At 37.0% G+C, this 12797-nt stretch overlaps 1 protein-coding gene across 2 annotated transcripts in view; it reads right to left on the bottom strand.

Annotated features, from left to right (window-relative positions):
* Positions 1–12797, bottom strand: part of gabra6b (gamma-aminobutyric acid type A receptor subunit alpha6b) — a 37416-nt gene that overhangs the window by 10974 nt on the left and 13645 nt on the right. The window contains exons 8-10 of one of the 2 annotated variants that reach the window (XM_039688409.2): positions 12387–12634; positions 1786–1893; positions 1266–1400 (exon numbers count right to left, since the gene is read on the bottom strand). In XM_039688409.2, coding sequence (XP_039544343.2) covers positions 1786–1893; positions 12387–12634 — 356 coding nt within the window. In that variant the 3' untranslated portion in view covers positions 1266–1400. Of the gene's footprint in view, positions 1–1143; positions 1401–1785; positions 1894–12386; positions 12635–12797 lie in introns of those variants that run through there. The other variant, XM_039688408.2, reaches the window with a different exon arrangement.

The raw sequence follows: 12797 nt of genomic DNA, 5'->3' as shown, positions 1-12797 counted from the left end.
TCTCTCCGAAATGGCAAGCATTTGATATATTAATATATTCTTTATAATTTTTGCATAGTATACATAGTAAAAGCTGTTTTTAGCAATTTTCAATATTGAATATTTTCTTCTCTACATCCAATTTCTCTAAGCAACTATTGGTATTTGATTTAATTAATGATTATATCAGCAACTAATAAAGAGCCTATATGATTACTAGATTTAGTAATACATGAATTGCTCTTTATTCAATGTGTCATAATGTATTAATTCCTTAATAACATATTTTATTAACTAATAGTGTAAATGAATGTCTTAATTACCACAATTAGTCAAAGCTTTGCACTTCTACTTCCAGTTGGCTGCTTTAATTAATCATTAGCTAATGATTAGCAAAGGTATCATTATGTTATGACTTTACTTGTTGGGGCACGTCATTATTAACTAGTAATTGTAGTAATTTGCACATGAATTTGCACAAACAATGAAGTAATTAATCATGTATTCATGCATATTAGTGTACCTGTCATATTATCTGGAAGTTGAAATACAAGGCTTTGGCTCATTCTGGTAATTAACATATTAATTAACACTATTAGTTAAAAAAATGAGTTATTATGGAATTAATCCACAATTACATATGTAATTAATAACAAGTATGAACTGATACATTAACCTTACAGACTCTTAATTACTTACTAATTAATGAATAGCTTAAATAATCATTAATTACACATTAATTCAGTATTATCTGTGCATTAGCTAAGCACAGCTAATAAAGTGTTACCCAACTATTTTATATTGAGTTATGATATATTTAAATAAATGTTATAAATGTAATAAAAAGTATAATGATTATTATTATACAAGGCATATTTGTGAAATGATAACTACGCAGGAACCCGAATTAACATTTAAAATGGTCTTTTCAAGTAATTTTGTGAACTTCCATTTCCAAGCTGGTGGGCTTTTTGGCGCAACATGGCTGCCGTCGCATCATCCAGGTGGATGCTGCACATTGGTGGTGGTTGAAGAGATTCCCCCTTCTATGTAAAGCGATTTGAGTGTTGAGAAAAGCACTATATAAATGAATTACTATTATTATTATTCATATTCTTTAGAAGAATGAAACGGCAAGGTCTAGCAAACAGAGAAGAACCCTACCTGGACTCCATAGTGTCTTTGGTGAGATAGACAATCCAGTAGACCAGGTTGAAGGCCCCAAAGGACAGAGGAAAGAGGATACGTGAGTACTTGTCAATAATACTAGTTTCTATCAGCATGTTGTTGGCAGGGAAAGTGGGACCATGCTGATGCTGATGGAAATCACACTGAGGTGGTCTGGAGAACCTGTCAGGAGCATCTCTTTGGGAGAGGGAGTTCAGCCTTTTCTTCAACACACCTCCAGGGTCTAGAGGATTCTAGACACACAGAGATTCATTTGTGACTTAAGAACAGGCAAACAGTTATCCAACTTTTTGACTGGTAACACAATTTGAACGTTTAAGTTTGGACAAATGCAGTAACAAACAAAAACAGTGCAGCTTGTGTAATGTGATACTGTAGAAAATTATATCACAGTTGTTTTATTCTCCAATGAAACAAACAAACTAACAAATACTATCTGATAACTCATTGAATATCGATCTATTTATTTATTATTTTCTCCAAAAAAAATAGGAAAGCGGAAATGGGGCAGTTAGAAAAGAGTAAAGATGAAACTGTCACTCATCTACCAACTGCCTCAGTTGCTGTATTTCAAACTTGTAAAGATGATATAGCTGAAAAAAAAAGAGTTGTACCTACTTAATACTGTCGTAACGCTAAGGTTCCAAAGAAGGTGAAGACAGCCAACACACGAAACAGCATGTAAACACGAACAATACCAGATAAGGAGTGCAGGTGAGGGAACAACTTAAGAAGGAACACAAACAAGGATAACTGATCACACATAGCTGACACATATGAACATATAAGAGTAACCAAAGAGACAAACAAGTGGCGGGTCTCTAAACAAAGACAACACATGACAAACTGAAAGTCCATTAAACCACTGTAAACACACCGAACATACATAGTTAATATATTGTTGTAGCTACTTTGTTCATATATTAATAGACTAAATACAAATAGTGAGTTCTTTATTCAATATCACTGCAAGTAAGATTATAGTTTTATAAGCTTGCAATAAAGCAATTGTCAATTGGTTATTAGGAGTACTTCTCATTTTAGATCACGGAAAATGTGAAAATGTCATATATTTAATTGTTCCTTATACCATATTTTCAGTCTTCCTTAAAATGTTCCATGAAAAATATTATCTAACTTTCTACATATGTGACCCTGGACCACAAAAACAATCTTAAGTTGCACGGGTATATTTGTGGCAATGGCCAACAAAACACTGCATGGGTCAAAATTATTGATTTTTCTTTAAGTCAAGATCAAAATCCATGAAGATATTTAGTAAATTTCCTACCTTAAATATATCAAAATCTTATTTTTATAAGTGGATTCAGCACAATCGCCAACAGAAATGGACACCTTTAAAGGCGATTTTCTCAATATTTCGATTTTTATGCACCCTCAGATTCCCCATTTCAAATAGTTGTATCTGTAATATTGTCTACAAACCGTACATCAATGGAAATTTTATTTTAAATTATTTATTTATTTCAGATTTCATGTGATGTATAAATCTCAATTTTTTAAAATGGACAAATAAGACCACTTTTGTGGTCCATGGTCATATATGAGCTAATTAAACCATAATTATTTGGTTAATTACAGTGACATTTAAAGGGTGATAAAATACAACAAAACAGTCTAGTGTAACAGACAATAACCAACAAAAAACTAAAGAAACCAAAGTGAATAAATACACAAGGGAAACAAGATAATGACTCTCAACTAGAAACTAATAGTAACTATGCTAACAATGTACGAGTGGAAACAAAGCAAACAGGAAGAGAACATGTGAAAACAAGGTGAAAAAAAAACTAAAATAAAACAGAATGAAAATCTCCCCTCCCGGAAGGCGCATCCTTTAAGACACACCATAAACAGAGACTACACATCAGTGGATGTAGAGGGAAAAACACAAACCAAAAGTTAATTGGAGGAGAGGCAGGAGGAATAGACAATGGGGGGAGGAGGAAGGCTGAGGGAAGGACCAGGGAGGACACGAAAGAGGGATGAGCCAGGAAGCAACCCATTAGGAAGAAAGGCCACGGTGGAACCGACAGTGGTGGGAGCCATGATGGAGCCAGTAGACCAACTGACTGAGGTGAATAAGTGGGAGAGACCAAGGTGGAGCCCAGGAGACTAAGACCCGGGTTTACCAGGAGAGCCAAGGCAGAGCCACAGGAGACAGTTGGAGACAGCGGCTTGGGCAGACCGGGACAAAGCCTGGGGGACTGTTGATAATGTTAGAACCAGAGTGAAGGAGGGGGCCAGTGGAGCCAGAGAGGTGGAGAGTCAAGGGGTAACCAAAGACCCGGAAGTCTAAGGCAAAACAAGAATGACAATGGAACAAGGCAGAGCCAGAAGGTGGTAGGAGCCCAGCGATGCCTGAGGGATAGCGTAACACGGTGGAAACAAGGGAGCATGGGTCACCGATGGGTCAGAGAGCTGAGGTGGTGTCCGGGACTCAGAGACTCGAGGTGAAACTACGGGATCAACACACCGGGGCAAAGCTGGAGACCTAAAAGCACAAGGTGGATCCAAGTAGCTGGGTGGAGCCACTTAAGAAGGAGCAGAGGGGCTGAAGTTAACAAGTGGAGGAGGTGCCGAGGAACTGAATGCGTTGTGAGAGAAGGAGGGAGTGTGAGACTTGTGGCGACAGAGGAGTCTTGAGGCTGGATGCGACGAGCAGCGACAAAGGAGACTCCAGGCTGGGAGCGACCAGAAGCAATGAGGGACATGGGAGACTGGGCAGAGTCCATTAAATTAACTGAGCTCTTAGCGAGCAACTCAGTGTCAAGGGTGGAGGAATAGGCGGGATCTGACTGCAAACAACTCATCCAAAACAATCTGGTTCTGCGGTCTGGTTCTCTAGCTTTGTGTTTGCAGTGGGTGGGTTAAAGGGCTAGATGGGTCCATGACGCTGTGGTCTCTGGCACTGGGTCTGAGGAACACAGTACCACGGGTTGGGCAGAGTCCAAACAGTTGAGGACATACTCCCTCCTATTCAGATCCCCCATCTCCAGCAAATCCATCTACTGGCTATTTTGTATGCTGACCCAATAGATAGTCTTCAGACTGAGATCATTAAACTTGGATAAATGATCCAACTCATGAATAAGAGGATGTCCCATGTAATGACGGCTGATGAATGCCACAGCTAGATCTATTTGTTGGATTGGTTATTCTGTCACGTTGTGGCAGGGAGTAGTTGAGACAGGATCTAGTAAGTGCAGCTTCTTCATTCAAGATAATGTAGTAAAAAGGACACATCAGGAGTAGTCAGGGGATAAAGCACCACAAAACAATAAGACAATCACTATAATAAATACACAAGGGTAACCAGATAATGAGCAACTAGAACAAGGTGATGAAAATAATCAGTAACTACAGGAACAAGAACCAAGCAACAATTATGAAAATAAGGTAAAACAAATTAAAAGTCCATAACACAGAATGAAAACGAAACGCCCGTGCCTTCAGTATACTTGGACGTGGCTGTGGTTACAAGAGGTAAACACGATATAAATACAGTTCGTTTTCTCACACAAACTGCTTGTTTCGTGTCTTATGGTGTGTTCACACCGAACGCGAATTCGTTTGCGCGAGTAGATTACATACAAAGTCAATGCAAAGACGGGAATAGACGCACCGGGCGTTGCGAATTGGGCGACTCATTTTGGCGCGAATGTCTTCCGCGCAAGTTGAAAAATTTGAACTCGAGCGGAAGATTCGCATGCCAGCCAATCAACGAAGAGCTAATCGATGCATCATGTAATGCATTTAAAATAGGCTGCATTTATGTGCCTTTACAATAAATGTATTTTAAATAGATGTTGCTATATATTTTACCCGGTATATTGAGCAGCTACAGATCCAAACTCAATTCAGAAAATCAGAATCAGTAAACATCTTTCCCCCCTGATAATTTTATGGACAGGCCTATAATTTTATGGACAGGAGTCTATACAAATCAACATAATTAATTTGTTTCGGCTTTGTGTATTTATGCTGTGTTACGTTCCCCAGCCCGCTGTGTTTTTCTACACCGCAAAAAAAAGTAAAAAAATATTGTACCCGACCTGCTTCCTGACCGCATTTTTTAAAAGTAGTAAATGCTCAACGGAGCGTTATTGGGCCACAGACGTGTTTTTTTTTTTTTTTTTTTTTTTTGTGTGTGTGTGTGTGTTTGTAATTTGTATGCCCTCTTTCTTTACTGTTTTAAATGTTATTTTGTCTATGTACCGTTTCTCGTCTTCCATGAAGGACCACAATGGAAACAAGCCCTTGGGCTTTCTTGTGTTTTTATCCTTTTGAACACTTCATGTTGATTGTTGTTCAATAAAGTTTTCAATCAATCAAAACACAGCATCGCAAGAAGACGTAGGCCTACACATAACAAAGGCAAAGCCAGCACTTTGTTCATCATATTTCATTATTTCAGCAAATGTCTCCCACACTTTTACTCTTTCTATTTGTGTATTTGCGGAGCTTCCACTCCCCAGTCTTCACCTTTTCTCTTGCTGCCTCCATCTCTGCAGACTGTAGTGATCGTAGACATGGCTGGTTCGTGAACGAATCGTTCTTTTGAACCGGTTCTTTTTAGTGAACCGGTCGAACCAGTACACTAAATCGAACTGAATCGTTCGAAACAGTTCGCGTCTTGCGTCAGTGCGGATCCACAAGTTAGTTACTTACTTTCAGACATGCCTGACAGTCGCCTCCGAATCGAAATTAATCAATATCCTGAATTCTATTTTACTCCAGTAACTCCAACAGTTCACTGAACCGAGACATGTTGGTGCCACTGTTGAGAGAAGTGATGAGCACGAGCAGCTGATACTGCGTATACCGAACGCGCAGGGACAGCGGTTCTCCAATCACTAGTATAGAACCGAGAACTGTTTAGACTGAGCTTGTGTGTTATCTTCGTGCCAGTTATTCAGCCAATAATGTGTAGGGCTGGATATTTCATCAAAAATTGTGTCTAGTACTAATACAAATGTTTAATTCGCATCTTTTTTCAAACGACCCGACCGACCGCGACCCGAATAACATTAAAAACATTTTTGGATGACGGGTAACCGCGGGTGACCGCAGGCACCCGCTCATTTCGGATCAACCCGCGCATCACTGATAGTTATGTATGTATAGTTATGTATATTTAATCTAATTTTAAAAAGAAGCATTAACACAACGAGTGGTGTCTGTTTTATCTGTTTTTGTGACTAACGTTTCTTTAGTGTAACCATGGAGTATAAAATTCAATATAAATTACCGGTATTGCATTGGACTCTACGATCGGCGGAAGTTATCGAGCATCCTTACACCTTCACCGGAAATACCGCCGTGCATAGAGCCCATTGCGTGATTTATACAGTGGAATTATACATTCATATACAATATACATTGGAAATTGTGTTTGACCCTACATTTATTTGTTTCATCCAAATCGACTGCATTCACGGTATCTACTAACATCCTGATCTAAAGCTGAACTCTTTTATTTTACTGTATTGTGTTATTGTATCTTCAAACAAACCAAAATCCTGGAAGCTAACTACAGTTACTGTCTCTGTGAAGAACTGTTGTATGCAACATAGCTTTTTAGATTTTGTGATCATTTAATTTTCAGGTCAGAATCATTCAATTCTCCAGAGAGGTGACAATTAATGATATCTGAGTTAAAATCAGACTTTGCTTTGAGTGAACAATGTTATTTATGGCTTTTATTCGCAGTTCTTTAGCCCTTTCTGGCTTTGGCACTGAAAACGGCTATGACTCGGTGCCATCGTTGAACAGGTTTCCACGCTGTGAGTGTCAGCTGCAGATCACTGTGTCGCCCCTACTGCAATGTGAAATGGCCCCGGGAGCACCTGGCTCAAGCTGCCATAATACCGCAGCTATTTTTGACACCGCAACAGGCAGCAGCTAACTCAGGCTAAATATCCAAGGCAATGGGACAATCACACAATTATATCATTTGCTTGGCTCTCTAAATGTGTTAGATTATGGGGGAATGTGTTATTTCTAAGTAGCGTCACCAAAAAGAATTTCAATTTTAGTGATTGTTTTCCCAAACACACACAATGCTCCTTCACCCTACCCCATTCACATTTTGTCCCAGTTATGAGGTATTCTTACCCCAAACTCTTGCCATTGGTTGAGCAAGAAGATGTTTTGTCTGTTTTAAAAAAGCCACAGTGTTTCCACTTTCCAGGAAGTCAGCCTCAAGTGTTTTTAAACTGGGATAAAAGAATAAAAAGTAACACTTTACACCAAGGTTTCCTTTGTAAGGGTTTATAAAGGTGTTCATTAACTTATTATCTCATGATTCGTGACACTTTTCTTACTATGTTGTTTACCAAAAGCTACTCTGTGTCTTACTCATGACACTCTTCAAATAGTTCATAATGCCTATCCACAGCAATGTATACAATCAAATGTATTGTTTATAAAGATGAAAGTATCAATCTGTATTGCACTGTGAAAAAATATTGTTGGTTTAACTTAAAAAAATGAAGTAACCTGGTTGCCTTAAATTTTTAAGTGCATTGAAATTGAAAAATTGAGTTAATACAATGGAGATTGATTTAATCATCAGAAACTCAAAATATTATGTTATATGAACTACATAATTTATTTAAGTTGATTTGACAAAAGAAAAAATGTTGTGTGATTATAAATCATGAAAATATTTTTTTTTACAGTGTGTGAGCACATAACCTTATGAGATAACAATATAAAAGGGAACTATCCCTTTAAGTGCTATCAAAGTGTCTTACGCGCCAGAGCGATGGAGTATATGGTGTAGTATCCCTTTAAACTAAAAAGATTCAACTTTTATTAGCACATTGGAAAAGTGCATTGGCTAATGCAAGTAAACTCACATTAAACAATAGAGAAACAATCAAGTCTTCCAACAAACGATAAAATATCAAATCTATAAGGCAAAAACATTTGATAAATACAAGCTGAATAAAGGCAATCAAAAAATTCAATAGTTTTAAATCAATTACTAAATACACATTACAGAACAATGCAGAAAGTTAGATACTGTCTTTTAACAAAACAATACAGAAGTGTTTGTGGAATCGCCAGTGTGGTTATTTATATACTAATACATTGAAAGTAACACAACAATTACTCATAACACTTGAAAACCATAGTCTGCAATGTCACCTCAGTTAGCTTTCCTGTCAAATCAGAAACACAGTATTAAATATATATATTTTAGAGCACGTTGGAACAGTCCTAACTGCGTGACTTCTTCTCATGTAAAGTGGCTATATTGGATGCTCACTTGTGCAAACTCCAGTCACATGCCAGAACACACATGCTTTAGTGATGTGAAGCTGAAAGAGAATAAAAAGTATGTCCTACTAACATTACAAATGAAAAGAATGCATTGCATATTATACATATTTGTCACAGTTGTTTGTGAAGAGCAATAGGAAAAATACAGGAGAACAATCCATCCACGTGCAGATGAAATCTGACAAGCAAAGATACAACTCAGGGCTATAAATACACGAGACTAAATGAGCAACAAAACAAGACAGGTTGATCAGTTACTATAGAAACAAACAAGGACTTAGAAAGCAAATAAAACAGGAAAAGCACAAATACAACAGAATACAGTCGAATCAAATCCCTTAGCAGATTAACACTTCTACAAAACCAGAAGTGACAACAGTATATTAATACACTGCACATCATTATAATAATAATACAGTTAGATAATCAACATTAGAGATCTGTGGACGTTATTGTGTAATTTCTGATCATTTGTAGTGTAATAGTTTTTTGCATTGTTTGCTTTAGGCTACACTTATACACATTTTGGAAACCAAAATCACCAAAGCCTGTAGTTGGCGCTAGTGAGCATCCATTAAAGCCACTTTTCATGAGATGTGACGCTGTCACGACTGTCCCAACGTTCTCTGAAGCATCATTTTAATCTCACGTCATGTTCACCGATTTTTTTTTTTCGGGTAAGCTAACTGAGGTAACATCGCAGAATATGCTTTTTAAAGTGTTTACTGTATGTGTAATCGCAGTATCACTTCACTTCTCATTTCTAAAAGGCTGTCTATCTGTAATGTCATCTTCTATTGCTCACCTGCTAAAAAAAAGCAGTTCCCTCTCAGCTACAATCTCATCTCTCTGTTAACAATCTTCTTGATCTCTATCAATCAATGACCAATGAGCTTCTCGCATCTGGTGATTCGAGCTGTCTCGCTGTCCGCATGCTTGATTTAACAGCATCACATACTTATCTCTCGTCTTTCAGCTATAGGCATCATGGGCAGCGCTCTTTCTTGGTTTACATCCTATCTCACTAATAGTCACGTATTCATTGCTGTCCATAACTTTCACATATTTTCCCTCTCGGTGTCCCTCAAAGCTCTGTTCTTGGACCTCTTCTTTTGAATATTTACTTGGTTATGTTACCATTGTCGTGATCTTTTGTCATCATTTGTATGCTGATGACCTGCACATTTTTCTTCTGTTCTTTCTCTTCTTGACTGCTTAAATGGCTGTGTTTATGATATCAACATTATATTACATAAAACTTTCTGAAATTGAATAATGATAAATCCGAGCTTATTGTATTTGGTCTGCCATCCGTCCAACTGAATTGACAAATGTCTCTGAATTGTTTAATGTGAATTTACTTATAAGCCACTTTTCATGAGAATTCATACTCAGTTAATGTTGCAATGTGCCACAAAAATGCCTTTTTTAACTGATTTATTGCATCAACAATAAAGTATATTTCACCAAATTCACCAGAATGATATAATCTCTTCTGTATGTGTAATATTAATAAATAAATAATTTATGTGTCCACTTTACTATAAGGGTCAGGTTATTTTTTTTCAATTTTAATCTCTCATACAGTTATGGTTGCTTTTTTTTAAGAAAGATTGATACTTTCACCCTGATAAACATGTTTTTGATGTATCATTCTTAACAGGTGGGACGCTTGCCATTATATTTTTAAAACAACAATATCTTAGAAAAGACCTTAAGTAATATTGACAAACTATATATCATTTGAAAGCTTACAATCTCTAGTTTCCATATTTGGTGACTGATTTTCAAAATAATGTACACAGGAGCCGTAATTTATCAATTTGCGACAAGAATATTTTCATACTCATAAAGCGTGTTCAGACCTTTATTTTGAAATAGCAATGAACATGAAAAATCATGAAAAAACCTCAGTTTGATTTCATGCCAAGAGTTCAAAAGATAGCATCCATTCAATTATTTTAGAAAAAAAGTCTGAAAATGTTTTAAATATTATGAAAAAAAATAGATTCACCATTAAGCTATAACGTGCATGCGTGTTCTTTGTATGATTCCTAGAGGTTTAATTAATATCAAAATCTGCCAAACTTCCCATACTACTTCTGAATAGGATTTCTACTTCATAAATTGTGTGAAATTTGTGAAAATAATGGTTCAGATCACTCAAAACACATAATGGAGACGCCCTTATATGGGCAGTAATGGAGTCTGGTTGTGCCCTAGTGAAAAAGTTTGGTACTGCGCCCAAACTAAATCTCACTGAAAGCTCATTTTTTTGAGACATCGACCTAAAATTTGAAACACAACTTGTTCAGATTTTTGGCTTTGATTTTTCTGCAGTTTTAGAGCAGCCCAGGTTTTGAAAATACATATTTTATATAAAATATGAATAATTAAATTTTTACATTGTACATTTCTATAAACTCAAACTTCTATAACTTTTTTTTTCTGTTTCACTTTCTTAATTTATTTCTGAAAAATCTGCCAAATGTCTTCTTTAAAACTTAGGTCTATATTCCAAAGCATTCTTGAATTACAACCATTTAAGTTTGAAATGAGCATTTCCATGTCTATTCCAAAAAGGGGGGTGACAGTTAAGAGGTTAAATAAATCAGCAATCTGGTTTTGATTGAAACACTTATGAATACATTTATTTATTAAGGATTTTTTAACACTATTTGACAGGTATTGCATTAAAATCACCCTTTTTATTCATGCAGTTATAACTGTTTATCAACCTATAATGCCTTTGTAAATTAATAGCTAATTAGTCATTAATGAACACCTTTACAAAGGAAACATTAAGGGGATAGTTCACCCTAAAATGAAGTAATAAATTACTTACCCTGGTGTCGTTCTAATGCCGTATACCCTTTTTTTTATGGGCCAAAGAAGGAGAGTAAAAGATCCCATCCGCACTTGTCCATATAACGACCAAAATCCAGCTTTTTTTAAATACACATACGTATCGCAGAATGATCCCATGCGACGTGTGTCATATATTCCAAGTGTTTTGGGGGCTATATGATATGAAAATTTTATGTCTTATTTAACAAAAATCCACACCTTGGCCATAGATCTTCACTGCATGGCTATGTGACGTTTGTGTTCATGTGACTCTCTTGCAGAAATATGAAATGAATCTAAAATGACACACTTTTAGAAGAAATATCCTAAGCCAATTTAATGGAAAATGATATTTGTAGGTTGATCCCCAGCCTAAAAGAGTGTGAACACTGCAATTAAAATATTTGAGCTACCAACCAGGAAAGCACAGACAGATTGGCTCAACCAATGGGGTGTGTTTGTGGCAAGTCTACAGGTTGTACAGGGAGTATTCAGGGAGCCTGTTGAAAGTGTTGAATAGTATACCTAGCACTGTTACACAATACACTTTTGTCATTAGTTAACTATATTAGGGTTAAATATTATTGTCTAGAGCTTTAAAACTGCATAGAAGCCCATATAATCTGTTGTTGAGCTAATAAATGTTCAGCAAACTGAAGCAGATCTACAATTCTGAATGTGTACCAAATGAAACCGAGCCACATACTTTGTCATTATGCCTGCGACATCAATGACATGAAATGGGAATCTGACTGTGACTTTCACATGGTAATTTACTCACTCAGGGCAAGAGTATTAAGCCACTGCGTCTACCCCTACAGCAATCAAGACACAGAGGATAGATCCCCTCGCTTTGAGTCTGGCATGCATTCGCTTGGATGTTTTGCTACATTGAACTGGTTATATAATCTACAGCAGCTAGGGCTAGGGGCAAGGGAGGCCATTGGCTGTCTCCTTTCGTCGAGTGTGCTTGTTATCGGCTAAAACGACAGTGAGCCATGAAAGGCAGAAAGAAGAGAGGGTGAAATGAATGGAGAAACAAAGATGTAGATAAGAATTACCGAAACGGCTTCTCCATCACTTCTGGCCGCTGCTTGGGCCGCAGCACAGGCCAAGTTGGCCCGCCGAAGTTCCTTATTGGCCTGCAAGGTGGAGAAATAGTTGACTGCAGCAAACTCGATAAGGGCAGAAAAGACAAATGCGAAGCAGACGGCGATGAACCAGTCCATGGCGGTGGCATAGGAGACCTTTGGTAATGAATGCCGGGCACTGATGCTCAGCGTGGTCATGGTTAGCACTGTGGTGATGCCTGTAGAGAATACATGAAAATCCAACAAAAAAAACAGACAAACAAAAAAAAAAAAACTGTTAGCTTGATAAAGATCTCTGTTTTGTTTTCAGTTTCTAGATGAAATTTTGGTAAACAGCCTCAGTTCAACCTAATCCTAAACAGTAGTTTAAAAACAGTGATT

This window comes from Pimephales promelas, chromosome 19, assembly GCF_988280905.1.
Source record: "Pimephales promelas chromosome 19, fPimPro1.hap1.1, whole genome shotgun sequence".
NCBI classification, from domain to species: Eukaryota; Metazoa; Chordata; class Actinopteri; order Cypriniformes; family Leuciscidae; genus Pimephales; species Pimephales promelas.
The sequence above is the reverse complement of the archived record's forward strand: the minus strand, read 5'-3'. Positions and strand labels throughout refer to the sequence as shown.